The sequence below is a fragment of the Sminthopsis crassicaudata genome, chromosome 5, assembly GCF_048593235.1.
Source record: "Sminthopsis crassicaudata isolate SCR6 chromosome 5, ASM4859323v1, whole genome shotgun sequence".
Taxonomy (NCBI): domain Eukaryota; kingdom Metazoa; phylum Chordata; class Mammalia; order Dasyuromorphia; family Dasyuridae; genus Sminthopsis; species Sminthopsis crassicaudata.
The window spans coordinates 306,183,950-306,201,546 of NC_133621.1; the positions used below are offsets into that span (position 1 = coordinate 306,183,950).

A 17,597-nucleotide genomic window follows, 5' to 3' on the forward strand; every position below is an offset into this window, starting at 1 on the left:
GCTCTGTAAAGGGCTGGGCAGGGATCCACAGGCCTTCAGCAAAGGCCCCAGCTAAGGGGTCCCCGCTGAGCCAGACCAGTGACCTCTCTGATCATCCTGCTGGTGACACAGCGCTTGGAGGCTGGCAAAGCACTCTGCAGATTTCCTGGGGAGCCTCCCGACCATCCTGGGAGCCAAGCGCTTTTGTGGTCCCGTTTTACAGAGCAGAAAACAGAGCCAGCAGAAAAGGCTCGCCCAGGAAGGCTTTGGGAGCGCACACGAACTCGGCTCCTGCTGAAGCGTTTCTGGTCTAGTTTCCCTCTGGTTCTGTCACTTCCTCTGCCTCGGAGTGAATTAAGACAAAAAGGGGGCAAGAGGTATCAAGAATCTAGCCTGGGGCGGGGGTGCTGGGGCAGTAATCGGGCACATAGACCTCTGACAAAAGTAAGTGCCCAGCGCCACAGGGGTTGAGGCACCTGGTACCTGGGAGCCGGACGCTCTTCTCAGGGCCAAAGAATTTCCCGCTGAGCTTTTACCAGAAATAAGGGGAAGAGAGAGATCACTGAGTTTGAGCAACGTCTCTAAGGGGGGGAGGGCCATTACACACCCCTTGTGCCTCCCCACGTGCTGGGGCACCGAAGGGGACTGGTTACATTTGCAGGGGAAAGGCTCAGAGCCATTGGGGAAAACAGGCCCAGGAAATAGGGAGGTGGATGCTGCTGGCTCCCATCCCCAGGATAAACCAAAATCCCCCATAAAGCAATAGAAACATAAGTTTCCTACACTTGGGCTTTCCAGAGAAAAGGCCTTTCCAAAAGAAAGAAGGGGGGAAGAGATGAAAAGTCCTAATCACTTACTGAGAGCCCCAAGTTCTGTCCCTGTTTAGTTTAAAGCCCCAGCAGGGAGTCTACCTGGGACTATCTTCAAGGATGTTCTCTATGGTTTTGCAGATTTATGCTCCAGAGATGAGGAAGCCCAAAGGTCAATAGTCTATCTCTCCCCTTTGTTTCCTGTGTGTTTCCGCTTTCCCCTTCTCTTTCTGCCCCCGTCTCCTTTATCTGCACTCCTCTTCTCTCTTCCCTTCCTCTCTTTTCTCTCTACTTGGTCTCCATCTGTTTCTCAGCAGTAAGATCCACGACTTTCCCACAAGTCCTTAGTGTTGTCCCCAAGCCATGGAAGGAAGTCTCCCGCAGCACAGACCCTCATCTGGCTATATGTGGGGTCTCTCCCATTTGTTGTTCTCATTATTGCCCTTTTAGCACTACTTTTATGCCTTCCTGTAGCCCTAATTCTGGCCTCTGAGACTCCATGTGGTAACTCCACCATCCCTTGTGAAAAAAGTTTTTGAAAATCTTTACAAGTGTTTCCCATTTTCCACCCATTGTCTTCTGGTTTATCTTTAAATGCCCTCTGAGGGGGTCCTGTGCCAGTTTTCCCCTCCACTCTTCCCTCTTTAGTGACTGTCCATCGTCCCTTCTTTAAGACCTGACAAATAGGTTTGTGGTCCAGACAAGTGTGGCTCTTAGCTGCCACGTCTCTGCTTGAAAGGAGATCAAAAGTTTGCTGGCTGAGATGGGTTTCTAACAATGGACATCCATTAAACTGCCTCAGGAAATGGTCGGAGACCATGTCAGTGTCAGTTCTTGTATCCATTTCCCATTTTCCAATACAAGAGCTTGTTTTTAAAGGGTGCAAAACGCCATTAACTCATTTTGACAACTGAAATGGGCCCCATATTTACAGACAAGAAAGAGCCGGTCCACACCAACTTTCCTGTCTGTAAATATGGGGCCCATTTCAGTTGTCTTGAATATCCAGGACAAAATCTCGTGGCTTCTATAGAGAATTAAGGCTTGAATCTTTCATCACTTCCTCCTGAGTCATATGTGGACCAAGACAAAAGGGGAGCTGGTATAAGAAGCCTGAGCAACAAATCCACTCTGTGCCAGACCCTAAGGCGAAAATGAAGTCTTACCCTCAAGGAAGTTGTGTTCTATCTGGGGTACCATGTGCACGAGCAGATATATACCCAAAAAAAAAAAAAAAAAAAGGAAGGTGGGAGTAAAGGCTGGAAAATTCTGCTGTAGAATGTACTACTTGGGCTGAGTTCTGGAGGAAGCTATGGATTGTAAGAGGTGGGGAGAAGCGGTCAGGGTACACAAGGACAGTTTGGACATGGAGCACCAGGGGGGCAGAATGAGGTGCTACAAAGTAAGGAGGCAGCCAAGATGTGAAAGGCCTTAAGGGGAGCAATCTCTGGCCAAAGATGAAATGGTAATAGCGCTTATGTGGTGTTTGAGGGTTTGCAAAGCGCTTTACAAATTAATCCTCAGGACAGTCCTAGGTGGCTGGCTGATAATATGATCCCAATTTTACAGATGAGCAAAGTGGAGCAGACAGGGAAGTATCGCGTTCAGTATCACAGGGTTAGTTTGAATTTCCATCTTTTTATGACCACTCAACTGTCTCTAATAGGCAACAGAGTCTCGCTGAAATTTACTGAGTAGAGAGGAGAGAATTTGGCTTTGGGTCAGCCACTGCTGCCAACACCAAGGACATAAGTCCAAGTTTTCGGTCCCTCCCCAGCCCACAATCCATTCTTTCTCAAGGACGTGGCACCTTGACACTGATTGTCTTTGACCAAGAACAGATCTTTCCAGGTCTGGCCTTTTCTGCCTTCTTTCATTCAGTGACCTAAGGGCTGCCCATCTCCTAAACTTAGCAAGGAAAGACTTGTTTTTACTTGGCTTATATTGATTAATTCAGGAGAATTCCCTAGAATAGTCTAAGATTGACAGTCACTGATTTAGCAACTCAGTCACTCTCATCTGACAGATCTGGGCTTCTTAAATTTTTTCCACTCACAACTCTTTTTTGCTGGGGGGATTTTTACATGACCCTGGGTATTATAGGTAATAAAATCAAACATCATCTGATAATATAAATCATAATTTTGTAACCCCCACAAATGGGGTCTTGACCCATGGTTTAAGCAGTTGGGGGTTAGATGACAGTATGCAGGTAACAGTTTTGGGCTGAGGAGAGTGGGACACATCTCATGCTACTAAGGCTACATAAAGATCCTTGTGGATGCAGATGTGGTCAAGGAACATCAGGAGCCTGCACAAGGTACAATATAAAGAGATGCACAGCATCAGCTACCCAGATGGAAGGGGAGTTCTTCCAAAAGCAGATTAACTAGTTAACTGTCTGACTTGCCTTAACCACAATTTCATTTTTTGAACAGTGTAGGAACCAGCAAGAAGAAATTGTATTCTGGATTTGAGATTCACAAGAAAGTGAAAGCTGGTATAGAAATAGTGGAAGAGAGTAAGGGGACCACTTTGTCCTAGAATTGTGAAGGTGGGAGGAAACTAAGCAAGACTGGGGAGGAAACATCAAAGGTAGAGAGGGAATATAGAACTTTCCCTGGGTATCAAAATTCTACATGGAAAGTCAGACCAGAGTCTCAAGGTTCTAATTCTGAAAGCCCAATTCTGATGACGAAAAGAGTTGGATGCATGAGAGGCACACCAACAGGGCTTAAACATGAATGGCAAAAAGGTCAAGAGTGACATAATCCTACAGGTATAGTGTTGGGGCAAAAATGCTAGAGGGGTATGAAAAGACAAGCATACCAGTGCATTGCTGGTGGAACTGTCATTTGGTACGACCATTCTGGAAACATAGTAAGGAGATATGCAAAGAAATGGCGAAATAGGTCCATAACATTCGGCTCAGAGATTCCTTCTATTGATAGATACAAATCCTAACAAAAAGAAAAGTTCCAAATAAACCAAAAGTATTTATAGCAGCAATTTTTATAATAGAATTGAAAACAAAGTAGATGGTCATGGATTGTAGAATGACTATAAAGATGGTGGTGCATGATGTAATGAAAAATTACTGTGCTGCAAGAGATGACGAAACATAGTAAGAAAGCAGGAGCACAGGCAGAACTGATTATGAACTGATAGAAAGTGAAATGACTTTTGACTACAGCAAAACAAAAAACCAAAACCCACAAAACATTACATCTGAATGCTGCAAAACTAAAGCACATCTCAAAAGCAGAGATATTAGATGTTTTCCCACTCCTTTTAAGAGATGAAGGTCTGCAGATGTGGAACTCTATAAACAGAGATTTTTCCTGGCTGCGTTAAATTTTACTAAAAATCTCTGTTATAAGGGATGATTCTTTAGGGAGATATAATCAGTCTGAAAACTAAAAATATTAATAAAAAGAAGTCTATTTTAAAAATACCATCAAGGACAGAAATAACTACACCCAGAAAAGGAACACTGGGAAGTGAATGTAAATTGTTAGCACTACTGTCTATCTACCCAGGTTACTTATACCTTCCGAATCTAATGCTTATTGTGCAACAAGAAAATGGGATTTACACACATATATTGTATCTAGGTTATATTGTAACACATGTAAAATGTATGGGATTGCCTGTCATCAAGGGGAAGGAGTAGAGGGAGGGGGGATAATTTGGAAAAATGAATACAAGGGATAATATTAAAAAAAATTACTCATGCATATATACTGTGGAAAAAAAATTCTAAATAATAATAAAAAAAAATACCATCAGGAATCCTAAAGCTCAGAATGAGTTGAGGAAGCTAGGAATAAGGGACGAGACTGGTCTTTTGTTTTAAAAGTCATATTGAAGTAGAGAGGAAGACAAAGAAGAGCTGGGACTGCAGCTGGGGGTGGGGTGGGGTGGGGTGGATGAGGTGGCAGCAAAGAACAGAGGGCAGAGCTGCTCAAAATGGTATTGCTTTGGGGTTTTTGCTGCTAAGGAAATAATCAAAATGGCGACCAGCCAGCTGACCCCCAGTATGAGGAATGAGACAATAAGAGCATCTAGCTGCTTTGGAAGAAGCCATGTCACCTGGCCAAAATGAACTCCTTCCTTGGGAATTGAAAGATTTTTCCAACTGAAAAAGTGTAGAGAATGAGAGCATCATTCCACGCCTTACGGAGGGGCAAATATTTTAATTTTGTAAAGAAAATGAGTCCTCAAATTATAAACCAGTGAGTGGGCTTCCTTGTCCTGATAAAATTTAAGAATTAAGGAGCTTCTAGGTAAATGAATTCAGGACATTCAAGTCTAATCTAAGTGTTGGGTAATTAAGCCAACAGCTTTTCTTTTCCTTTTTATTTATTTATGCTGCAAAGGAAGGCTCTTGAGATAAGGGGAAGGATATATTAGAGAAGATAATGGACAAATAAGTAATCATTTTTTTAAAGATGACATTAAATAAGGGTTGAGTATTAAAGAGAGCTCTTAAAATCATCTTCCCAAGTATAAAATAGGAGAGGTTCAATTAGACATATTTATCTGAAAAAGAAGTGTCCAAGTCCAGTGAGTCAGCAGTGTGGAGAGACATCCAAAGACACCATTGGGACATTCATTTAGAAGCATCACTTCTAGGCTCATGGTCTCATGTCCTAGTCAGCTGCCATCTGAAGACTTGTGTTCAAGCTCTGGGTGCCACAACTTAGAAAGGCTATCTATCAACTGGCGGGGCACTAGAGGCAATGACAGGAATTAGAAACTGATGGTCGTTCTTCATTCTCAGAGGGCAAAAATAAAAAAACCCCTATTACTTTGTTAGAGTCAAGTTAGTGTGTTTGGCTGTGGCCAATCAGACCAACAAGAGCTCAGAGTGCTCTGCCATAGATTGGACGCAAATGGTCCCTATGAACATTTGGGGTGGACTCTCTAACTCGGTGCCTCTCACCTTTCTTCTGAGCTAAATTCAATCCTGCTTTGCTCATATAGCATAGCACCTGCATACTGGGTGGTCCTGTGTTTTCCATGTTATACAATCAATTCTAAAGTTAAGATTCACTGAGTGTCCTTGTATCACCTTTTCTGACCACCTTGTGAGTGCTTGCCTTGTGTGTGTTCTCCATAAAATAGTCAAGTGTACATTTGGCACTTGGATGCTTAGCAGGTTAGTTGGAGAAAGGACCTCAGTGTCTTGACCCTTTTCCTGCTAAGAAATCTTCGGAGTCTTCCTAAGACAATCCAAATGGAAGCGATTCCGTTTCCTGGCACGACACTGGTAGACTGTCCAAATTTCACAGGCATCCAACAATCAGCTCTTCAGTTGGGTAGTCAGTTGAATCCCTCTCCTCCTTCATACTTTTCTTTGGAGCTTTCCAAACACTGAACTAATTCTGATAATGTGTGTGTCAACCTCAGTATCGGTGTGGACATCCCTGGAAAGTAGACTGCCAAGGAAAGTGAATTTATCCACAGCATTCCAAACTTCTCCAAGTGTTGTAGCCAATGGCTCCATAGATGGATAATGTGCTGGCTGATGGAACACCTATGTTGTCTTATTGTTTATCCAAAATGAGCACAAGCAGGAGGGGATCAAACCATACTTTATTGCCTTGCAGCTTCAGAGGCTGCACTGAGTGCAGTTATCTGCAAACAAAAACCCACGCACCAGCACTCCCTTCACTCTGGTTTTGGCTTGTAGCCTTCTCAAGTTGAAGAATTTACCCTCAGCTGGTAGGTAGCTAATGCTGTGTAATCCTCATTAAACAACATACTAAAAGCAAGGGAATAAACGCCCAGCCTTGTTTCACTCCACTGGTGACCGAGAAAGCTCGAGAGCATCGCCCGCTGTCCAGAACCCGGCACACCACCAGGAAGCTGACCCACCATACAGATGAACTTCTCTGGGCAAATGTTGACAATTTTCCATAAGCGCTCACGACTGGCAGTGTCAGATCTACAAATGTTCGTCCTCTTCTCTGATTGGAACTTCATCTAGGGAGGGATCAACTTCATCCTGAAGGAAACAGTCAGGGGCTTCAGCTTTGATTGATGACGGTCTCTTGAAATGTTCAGCTCATCCTCTAGTGTTATGTCCTTATTACTAATTGATGGGGCTCGATCAACAGAGAGCAGTGGAGATATACTGTAAGTCTTGGGCCCATAAATAGCCTTCAGTGTGTCACAAAAATGCTTTGGACTGTTGCTATCAGCATAAAAGGGAATTTCTTCTTCCTGAATCAAGAATCCTGAAGTTTCTTTTTTTTTAATTAATTTTATAATTATAACTTTTTTTTGACAGTACATATGCATAGGTAATTTTTTTTACATTATCCCCTATACTCCCTTCTGTTCTGAATTTTTCCCCTCCTTCCCTCTACCCCCTCCCCTAGATGGCAGGCATTCCCATACATATTAAATATCTTATAGTATATCCTAGGTACAATATATATGTGCAGAACCGAATTATTTTGTTGTTGTTGCAAAGGAAGAATTGTATTCGGAAGGTAAAAATAATCTGGGAAGAAAAACAAAAAAATGCTCACAGTTTACACTCATTTCCCAGTGTTCCTTTTCTGGGTGTAGCTGATTCTGTCCATCATTGATCAATTGGAATTGGAATCCTGAAGTTTTGATTGAACTTTTATTTTTTGGAATGAGGTATATATTGGAGTGGATGGCCACCAAGGTCCCTTCTACCTGGAGTTCTTTGAGTTGAGTAGGGAGACTTTGGAGGTCGATTACTCTACATTTTTTTTTTTTTTTTAAGCAGAGAAAGGGAGGGGTATATCTTAAAGATAGTTTTTAAAAAATTATTTCTTATTTTATTGCTCTTCTCTTCTTAGTGGGTGCAATAGGAACCAGCTTGAGCAAGAGGATCCTTGAGGAGAACTAAGTCAGAAGGCTAGCAGGTTCTGAGTTTCCAAAGTTTGGGGACACTGGTCAAAGGAAGTGTCCCACTATAAGGGTACGAGCCACCTAATGCCTTCAGGCACACTCACTAAGTCTGCTGGGATTTGTCCAAGTCTTTGTGTTACTAGAGAGGGCTTCTCCAGGGAGAGAGAAGATTGGGAGGCAATTCAGGTGCTTTAAAATGGCCAGTTTCTTATGCTTGGTTGTACTTCTGTATAAGGGAGGACCAGTAAATGACAATTTTTTTTTTTTTTATATCAGCAAAACATTAAAAAACAAAAAACAAAAGACTGGGGAGGAAAAAGGTTCCACATACATTAAATAAAAATCAGGAGGTGCCTCTATCAGCTGGTGGTGTGTGAACATGCTGTGAGAAGGGAGGGCCAAGTCCCAATGGTCTTATGATGGAGAGAGCCACCTGCACCTAGAGAGAGTTTTGTGGGAACTGAGTATGGACTACAACATAGCATTTCCACCTTTTTTGTTATTTGCTTGCCTTTTTTTTTTTTCCCTCATTTCTTTTTCCTTTTTGATCTGATTTTTCTTGTGCAGCAAGATAACTGAAAATACAAACAGAAGAACTGCTCATGTTTAATACATTGGATTTCTTGGCATCTAGAAGAAGGGATGGGGAGGAAGGAAAGGAAAAAAAAAATTGAAACACAAGGTTTTGCAAAGGAGGGGGCGGCTAGGTGGTGCAGTGGATAGAGCACCAGCCTTGAATTCAGGAGGACCCGAGTTCAAATCTAGTCTCAGACACTTAACACTTCCTAGCTGTGTGACCTTGGGCAAGTCACTTAACCCTAGCCTCAAAAAAAAAAAAAAAAAAAAAAAGGTTTTGCAAAGGTGAGTGCTGAAAATTATCTATACATATGTTTTGAAAATAAAAAGCTTTAATTTAAAAAAAAGAAAGAGAAAGAGAATGGAGGGCCAGATTCAGAAGACTCCTATGAGTCTGAGTGTTGAGTGAAGTGAGCAAAAACCAGGAGGATCACTTACACCAGAATTATCTCATCAAGACAGTGCTGAGAGACGGCATCTCTGATCAATGCAATGAGCTCCATGAGAAGCTGAGCTAAGTGGCCATTTGATAGAAAAGTCATGGCTGAAGCCCAGGTGGGCTTTTCCCAAGAAGCCAGACTTGGGAGCTACTGCAGAACAGACTGGAGCCTTTCTGTAAGCACAACTCTCTTGGAGTTTTCAGGCAGCAAACACCTTGACTATTCCCTTCCTGGAGCCACACTCAGGACTCAGGCAAGAATCTTGACTGAGAGAGACCCTAGGGATCTAGGGTGGGGAATGCCACCTCTCTGCAGATCAGCTGCCACTCGAATCCTGAAGAGTCAGGGACTGACCGTGGCAGGTCTCAGAAGCAGGACTCAGTCTTCCCAAACTGAAAGAGGAAAGCTGGCTCCTGACCTGACGTGCCGCATCCAACAAAATGAGCACGGCTCCTGCTTTTCAAGTGCTCCTTGGCTCTCTGCAGTAACATCTGAAATGTTCTTGGGACTGGGAGGTGTGGGCATCCAGTTTTAGCTCTTCAGAGACTTTCTTTACTTCCTTCTTGGTTTTCAATTCGGTTCTCCATAGATGAAGTTAACAAAGTTTCCCACCAAAAAGGGGAGTGTTTATTTAAAAACAACAACCAACAAGCCATCTATAGAATCTTTAAAGGACCTAAATAGTTAACTGTCACAAAAGCATGAATGCTTTGGATTTTGCTCTAGACCTTCCTTATGTTACCTGGCTTGGAGTTTACAAAGAACCAAACACACCTGCCCCTGAGAGGCAAGAAAGGGCCCCCTTATCCCAGCATGGGGCATGGAGAACTAATGGGAATGGTAACCGACAGTTTGGCATACTGAGCTTCGATCTAGAACCACATTAGACTTTAAAGCGCTGTATGGATTGGGTATTGCTCACACCGATCGTTTGCACTTAGAAATAAAAATCAGGATTCACCAGCACTAGAAAATTGCAAATAAAATGTTTAATTTCAGAAACTGAATTCACCATTTATAAATACACTAAAACATAGTAAATGCAAAAATTAGATTAGGCAAAGGTACAGTATTTTAACAAAACTACAACTTTTCTAAAGGTTCATAGGCAAATGAGTGACTTATTACCCCCCAAATATTTCATCTAAAAACTGAAATGAGAAATTGACCCCTTTTCTAGATGTTAAAACAAAAACAAAAAAAAATAATAACATTGAGAACATACTGTCCAAAGACAACCTGACTCCTTTTATCCTGATGCCTTAGGATTCTAAAATCTCCCGCCTGCCTGCTGAATCACCCCTAGGTACATTTAAAAAGACTAAGCAGTGCGCCACGTCTATAAGGCTATTCTTGTGAAGGGAATACAGTAATCAGTTTTCTACAACAGATTCTCATGCAACAGATCGACTCGGGAGCCAATGCTTGTTGACACCAGGAGCCTCATAGCTTGGATATACAAAATTGATTTTAAAGGCTTCACAATCAATTAACTGAACTTCTGCTGTAGATTTCTTGCCATCTTATGCACTGTGTTAAATAACATAAGCATGAATTCACAAACCTTGGTGAAAATACCAAGCAGCTTATATAAATACTCAGAATATTTCTGAAGTTCAAGGACAATGTAAAACCTGAATAAAAAACAAACACACAAAAAAACAAACACAAAAACCAATGGGAAGTTTCTTTAGAGATCCCTGTATAAGATATTCGATAATACCTCTAATTTTAGTTGCATGTTCGAATACTAAAAAAAATTTCCTGTCTTAGTAAGCGGCTCTCCCCCTGTCTGGTTTGTTTGCACCCTCCGAGTATCTGAGAGCCTGCGGTCAACAACTGCTTAGGAAAGGATGGCTTTTGACCTCCACCTTTGAAATCCAGCTTTCACTGGACAGCTTCAAAAGCTGCTCTGCTGCCATAAGAGCAAAGTTTAACTAAAATACAGTACCTGGTTCATAGTTTTTACATAATTGAATAAAAAAAAAAAACAAAAAAAACTATAGAGTCAAACTGTGTACATCTCTTTTTTTTTTTTTTGTTTTTTTTGTTTTGCCATTCTATTAAAACAAATGACTGAGACCCTCCCCCCCTTTTTAAAGTTTACAGTTATGGATTAAAACCTAATAATCATATTTTATAATTTGACAAGACAGACTCTACCTAGTGTGGACTTCTTAAAAAAAAAAAAAACAAAAACAAAAAACATATATACACCATCTGGCCTGAAGAATTATGGATAAGGCACATGTAGACATTGGATTGAAAGCTGGAGAGTGGAGCTAACCTTGGAATCAGGGTCACTGATTGGATGTCATACATGGCCCCTAAGTGGAGCAACGCAACAATCCCAGTCACAGAGACAGTGAATGTCTAGTAGGCGTCAATCGTTTGAACCTGGCAGCTTGTTCATTCGTTTCAATACTGAAAGTATATTAAGGGAAGATTTACTTTCAAAAAAATCAGTTTTTCAAAGTGTTCCATCATTAGCCTAGACTGGCTAAAGCTGCTGTTTTCGTTGGATGTGTTGTTGAACAGTCTTTCTGAAGGAACGATGCTTGGGGGACAGCCCAAGAACCTGACAGCCAGCTTGGCCAGGGCTGGCCAGGACGACTTCTTTAAATTCCAGTAAGTTAGGGGGTCACAGTTGTGTTCGAGCACCTCTTCCTCCAAGTAGGCAAGCACCATTTCTTCTGGCAGCTTCGTCTTGTCTTTTAGGTCTTTTCTTTTTAGCTTGGCCATAAGCGACCAGAGGCTGTCCTCTCCAACAGAGTTTGTAGATGGTGAACCTATATCGCACCCATTGGAAACAGGTTTATCATCTGAGGTAGAACTCAATATTTCTAGTTCCCTGATTAAATCTTGCTTGTACTGTTCAGCCTCCTCTTCTGTAAATAAGGAAGCTTTATAACGAGGGTCCAAAAGTGTAGCAAAAATGTACCTTGGGTCGTGAAGGGTAGAGGATAATCTACTTACCATTGCTTCTTTCAAAGACTTCAACATGGTGTCGATGCCCATCGTTTCCTCAAATAACATTTCTATTTTCCTATTGAGAATGTGGATCATTGGGATTACCTGGCTCAGGGTGGACATGTGTGTGCTCATCTCCCGGCTTGCCGCCTCAAATGGCTTCAGCGCGTGGCACACAGACTGCATGACTTCCCACTGGTCACAGCTAATCTGTTCTCGGAAGCTACATTCAATCGACATTTCATCAATTGCCCTCTTCTGTTCAATGAGACGCTCGAGCATGTGAAAAGACGTATTCCATTTGGATGGAACGTCTTGAATGAGGTGGTGCGGAGGCAGCTCGTATTCTTTCTGCAATTCGGCGAGCTTCTCTTTTGCCTTTGCCGACCTGTGCACCCGCTCACAGATCTTCCTAGCAATGCTAAGCAAGTTCTGAACCATCCTCTGACTCTTAATAGCCTCATTAACAATCAGATTGATTGTGTGACCAAAGCACGGCACACTGGAGTGTTCCCCTTCATTTAATGTTTTCCCAATGCTCTGATTATCAGTCACAGTAATCCCAATCTGAAGGCCAACAGAGGTGACCCAGGCTTCCCACCAGTATTCCAGCTGCTTCTGAACACTGACCCCGCTGTAGTCACAGTCCACCTGGGACACGTTTAAAAGTGCAGAGCAGTGGTAATCTTCACAATGAGGCCGGACCGAAGACTCAAATGTGACCCAGTGTGCAGTGAGGGTGAGATACTCCCGAGTCTGGCTACTCATCCAGATCCCAGAGGTGAAATGGATCACGCCGCTCTCGGCTTCCTTAAGCTGGGAAACGATGATCTGCTTCACATTATCATACATATCTGGGATTGCGGTCCTAGAAAAGTAAGATGGCGCAGGTAAAGAATATTGAGGTTGCAAGTATTCAAGCAGCCTGTTAAAGCCAATATTGTCTACAAAAGAATATGGCTGAAGGTCAAGTGCAATCATTTCTGCTACAAGACTTGTGATTTTTTTGGCAACTGGGTGAGAGTCAGAAAACTTTTCATTGGTTTCATCTAAGGACGATGATCCTAGTAACTCTGTGCTCAGGGGCACACGTATCTCGGCAGCAGAGGGCAACACCGTCTCTGAGGAGTCATTTTTTAGCACGTTGCTATGAAACCGTTGTAAGTGTCTTAGAAGGCAACTGGTACCCAAATTGGTTGGCTTCTTCCCCCTGCTTATCGTACGTCCACAGTGCAAGCATATTACTTTTGTTGAGTCTGCTGAACAAATCGAAAAATGATTCCACAGTTTTGAGGTCTTTTTGCTATTAACAGGAAAGATCACCTGATTATCATTCGTAACCATCGTTGGCAAGTCAGTCAATTTAGAGGAGGAACATTCTGCAGAAGCCAAGGTGGCATACGGAGAATTTGCCAAACTAGCATCAATAAAGCTCTTTTGGTTCCCAATCACTTCCGGATGACGCCTGTAGAGATGCCTCATCAAACAACTTGTACCGACATCACCCTTTTTCCCACGACTAATCATACAACTACAGTATCTGCAGACTGCTTTCAAATTGTCTGTGGGAGACAGTGAAAAATGATGCCAGACTTCCGACTTCAGTCTTTTCATTATCCTTTTGTTTTGTTGAAAAACAGTGCCCGGCTCAAAAATTAAGGTACTCAATCCATCCCCTTGCTTCTCGGGCGAAGACACCACCGAAGCTTCCCCTACGTCGTCAGAAGATGACAGAACAGACACATCTTCCATTAATGCATCTCCAGGATTGAGGTGAGAATGTATTTCTTCTGCTAGTCTGTCAGGAGAAGAGGAGGCTGAAGGGGATTCTTTCACCAGCTTTCCTGGAGAAGACGCCACAGAATTCAAATCTCCCTCCGAGGGCAGCAGAGAAGGCAACAGAGTCGGAGGAGCGGAATAAAGAGGTGGGATGCTCGTGCCACCTCCATTCTCCTGCAACACAATGGATCGATGGGCTCTCCACATGTGTCTTATTAAACAGCTCGTGCCCAGGTCTTTCCCATTCTTTCCTCTACTAAATTCATTCATGCAGTGTATGCAGACAGCTTTAGAATTGTCTAAAGGAGACAAATAAAAATGTTTCCAGACAGCAGACCTTCTCCTGGAACCTGAAGTGCTCTTTGGGACTGGAATAGTCTTTTCTGCTACGTTCTCCACAGTTTCATCGTACTGGGCACCGGGCAGGTGTGGAGAGGAGCCCACCAGTGCTTCTTCTTTGTTGTATTTCTCCGAGATGGACAAGTCAGATGACATTTCTTCAGAAGAAATGACAGAGCTGGATTCCTCCATCACACGATCTGGGGAGGGCATCTTGGAAGCAATCTTCTTAACTAGTTTTATAGGTGACAACACGGCGCTCAGGTCGCCGACGTCTGTAGGCTGTGGAGGGAGGAGTAGGGATGGAGACGGAAAGGAGGCAATGCTGGGCATACTGCCATTTTCCTGAATGAGCACAGTAGGGTGAGCCCTTCGCACATGTCTCATCAGGCAGCTTGTACTTAGGTCCTTCTCATTCTTACCCCGACTGAATTCCTTCATACAGTACATACATATTGCTTTAGTGCTATCCCGAGGAGAAATAAAGAAATGATTCCAAGCTGGAGACTTTTTCCTTGAGCTTATGTTTCTGCTAGAAAGGAGGCTCTGTGCCACGGCTTCCATCGCCACATCATACAGTGTGCTGCTATACTGCGAAAATAAAGAGCCATAATCCTCCTCATTGTCAGGAGAAGAGTATTTCCCAGGGTGACGACTGTTACAGTTTTTTCCTTTGAATTCTGCTTGTTCATCACTGCTGTCTGTCTGTCTCATGTCCTCTTGCTCACTTTTAAAATCCATTCTTTCCAAACTATGGTTAGTTATATTATCTTCGGGTTCTACTTTAAAATTTATCTTATCTAACACAAAACTACTATCCATTTTTGGACACGTTTCCTGATTCTTATCCATGATTGGGAGTGATTATTCTGGCTGTACCATCGTACGTTAATAACTTAGGAGTACAATTTGATCCAAATAATGGAGTTTGTGCAAAAGCACAAAACATCCAATCTTCAGTCTTTTGTAATGTGGCCGTTTTTGCAGACAGAATTCATTGTCAACTCTCATTGAAAATCTGCAGACATAACTCATAAAACCCTCTAATTCTCTTTAGGAGCAGATCATCCCAGGGCCTAAGTCACCGTTCTCGAGCCTCTTGAGTACTACATGCTCCATGTTCTGAACATAAATGTGGGCAGTGACAGTTCAGCTTCTCTTCTCAAAGTCAGAATCCCATTCATCTTGGAAATGTAAACATGATCCTTTTGTATCACCTGTAAATAAAAGATGGAATCAAATTAAATTCTAAATTGAATCAAACCTTAAAAATCTCTATTCTACAACAAACGTAGAAGACATAATTCTTACATAATTTCTCCAAATTACCAAGGAGAATTAAAGCAGGTAGAGTGTCCTTCCATTTTAACTTTTTGCATCCCATTAAATAAAGCCTATGAAAAAAAGCATTAATAACATGAACTTGCCTAACAAAGGAGATTCTTTAAACTTAAAAACCTCATGTTTGAAAGCTGAGAAGATGTATATAAACTAATGAAGAGTGAAGAAAGCAGAACTAAAATAATAATATAGAAACATAACAACTATAATGATATCTATGAATACAAACACTTAAGCAAACACACTGTTGTCAAAGACTACAGATGATGCTGGCTCCAAAACCAAAAAAAAAAAAAAAAATCATATTCTTTTGGTAAACAAGCAGTAAACTACAAAACTGGAAAGTGATGGGTACTGTCAGTCATAATCACACATTAGGCAACTGGGCTTAACTCTTTTTTTTTTCATTGGGAAGGGTATGTGAGTGCTCGTGCTTTTAGGAGATGTTTTGTAAATAAAAGATACCAACAAAAAGCCCAATGAAAGAAAAGTAACAAACATCACAGTAAACACTCAAAAATCCACTGATAAAGAGGAGGGAAAACAAGGATATCTAGAACCCCAAAATGTACCCTTTCTTGATCTATGAAAATTTGACAAAAATGTTAGCAAGAGCTATCATAAGATGAAAAACAACAACCTAAATGTAACTTTCCCCTCCTTAATTTATTATAATTATCGATAAGGACTGAAATGAGCCAAAACATTGTAAAATTAAAGAAGGTCTAGAAATGATAACTAACTCTGAACTGAGATTTAAGTGTAGAAAATCAAACCTCATTCAGTAAGTGTGCCTAGAAACCAAAACAAGGTTGAAAAAAAATGCTAAGAATTGATTTTCACTAACCCTAAGCTCAAGAGCAGCTAGAAAGCACAGTGGATACAGTACCAGGCCTGGAGTCAGAAGGATCTGAGTTTGAATCCAGTCTCAAACACTTACTAGCTATGGGAGCCTGGGCAAGTCATTTAATCCTGTTTGCCTTGGTTTCCAGATCTGTAAAATAAGCTGGAGAAAGAAATGGCAAACCACTCCAGTACTAAACAAGATGACTTTGAACTCATTCAATATACCCTTCTGCCTTCCACAGTCTTATTTCAAAGCCCACCCCTGTACCCCATTCTCCCTTTCCTCTTCCCAATGCTGTTAAAGTCCCAGCTTCAGGATTTAGAAATTTGCTCAGGCCTCAATAGTTATCTTGGCCCCAGCCCTTCAGTAACAAGTGAGGGGCTGCAATCTGGCAGCACTAGAGGTCCAAGTTCTGAACTGATGGTGCTGGGGAATGAAAGCTCTGAGCTTTGGTTGGCCAGAGAACAAAAAGACAGATAATCCAGACAAGAACTGGGCAACACTCCATTACCCAGTACCCAGCTGGAGTCAATGTGTACCACCCAAGAATCACTTGGGGCAGAGAACTACACTGGTGAAATATGAATTTCTTGATGTGTTGGAAGAGGCTAAGGCACTTTGGGATCTAACTCCTAAAGAAACTATAATCAGAAGGGAGGGAGTCAGAAGGGAACAATAAGGAAGGGGAGAAAGAAGACTCAAAAGTCATTCAGGAAAAGAAATTTCAACGTCTTGAGCTGTTTATAAACAAATCATAGGAAAAAACAGAAACAACAAGAGGAAATAAATTAGTCCAGCCAATTCTATGAATACTATAAAGACCAAGGAAAATGATTCAACATTTGATGAGACAGAGGACACTGTGGAATTTGAGGAGAGCGCAAAACACAACAAGCTATTCTTTTTTTTTTTTAAATATACTTTTATTTAGAATTTTTTTTCCACAATATATATGCATGAGTAATTTTTTTTATAATATTATCCCTTGTATTCATTTTTCCAAATTATCCTCCTCTCCCTCCACTCTCTCCCCCTCCCCCCATGACAGGCAATCCCATACATTTTACATGTGTTACAATATAACCTAGATTCAATATGTGTGTAAATACCATTTTCTTACAACAAGCTATTCTTGAATGGTTTAAAAGAGAAATGAGAATTATGAGAACAGGACTTAGGGCTTGGGCAGCAAAAATATTGAATGGAATGAAGATCCAGAATCTGCAATGGCAAGCCTCACCAAAGAAACAAAAGAGAGCACAATAGATGGGGAATGCAAATAAACAGAAATGGAGGACAACCTAGAAGTGAAGCAAAAACCAATAGCATATATTAAAAGAAAATATGGCCACGATGCAAGCAAACATCTAGATCCTGAAGACAGAATGAACAGAAATAATTTAAGGTCCTAGATCTGTTAGAACATGACAAGACAAAAAACATCAACACAATTATGAAGGAAATAATAGAAGAAAACTGCTCAGAACTTCAAAACATAGAAAATTAAATTCTAATAGAAAGAATTGACAGATCACCTCCAGGGAAAAACCTAAAGTTACAAATGCCAAGACTCAAGGTAGTTAAATTTAACAATTCAATTTAGAAACAAGAAGTTCTGCAAGCCAT

General features: G+C 41.6%; 1 protein-coding gene across 2 annotated transcripts in view; it reads right to left on the reverse strand.

Moving 5' to 3' along the window:
- Positions 1-9,664: 9,664 nt before the first annotated feature.
- ZBED4 (zinc finger BED-type containing 4) overlaps positions 9,665-17,597 on the reverse strand; it is a 30,506-nt gene continuing 22,573 nt past the window's right edge. For both annotated transcript variants that reach the window (XM_074272060.1, XM_074272062.1), the window contains one exon: positions 9,665-15,000. In XM_074272060.1, the coding sequence (XP_074128161.1) occupies positions 11,114-14,635 (3,522 nt within the window). In that variant the 5' untranslated portion in view covers positions 14,636-15,000 and the 3' untranslated portion in view covers positions 9,665-11,113. The remainder of the gene's footprint in view (positions 15,001-17,597) is intronic.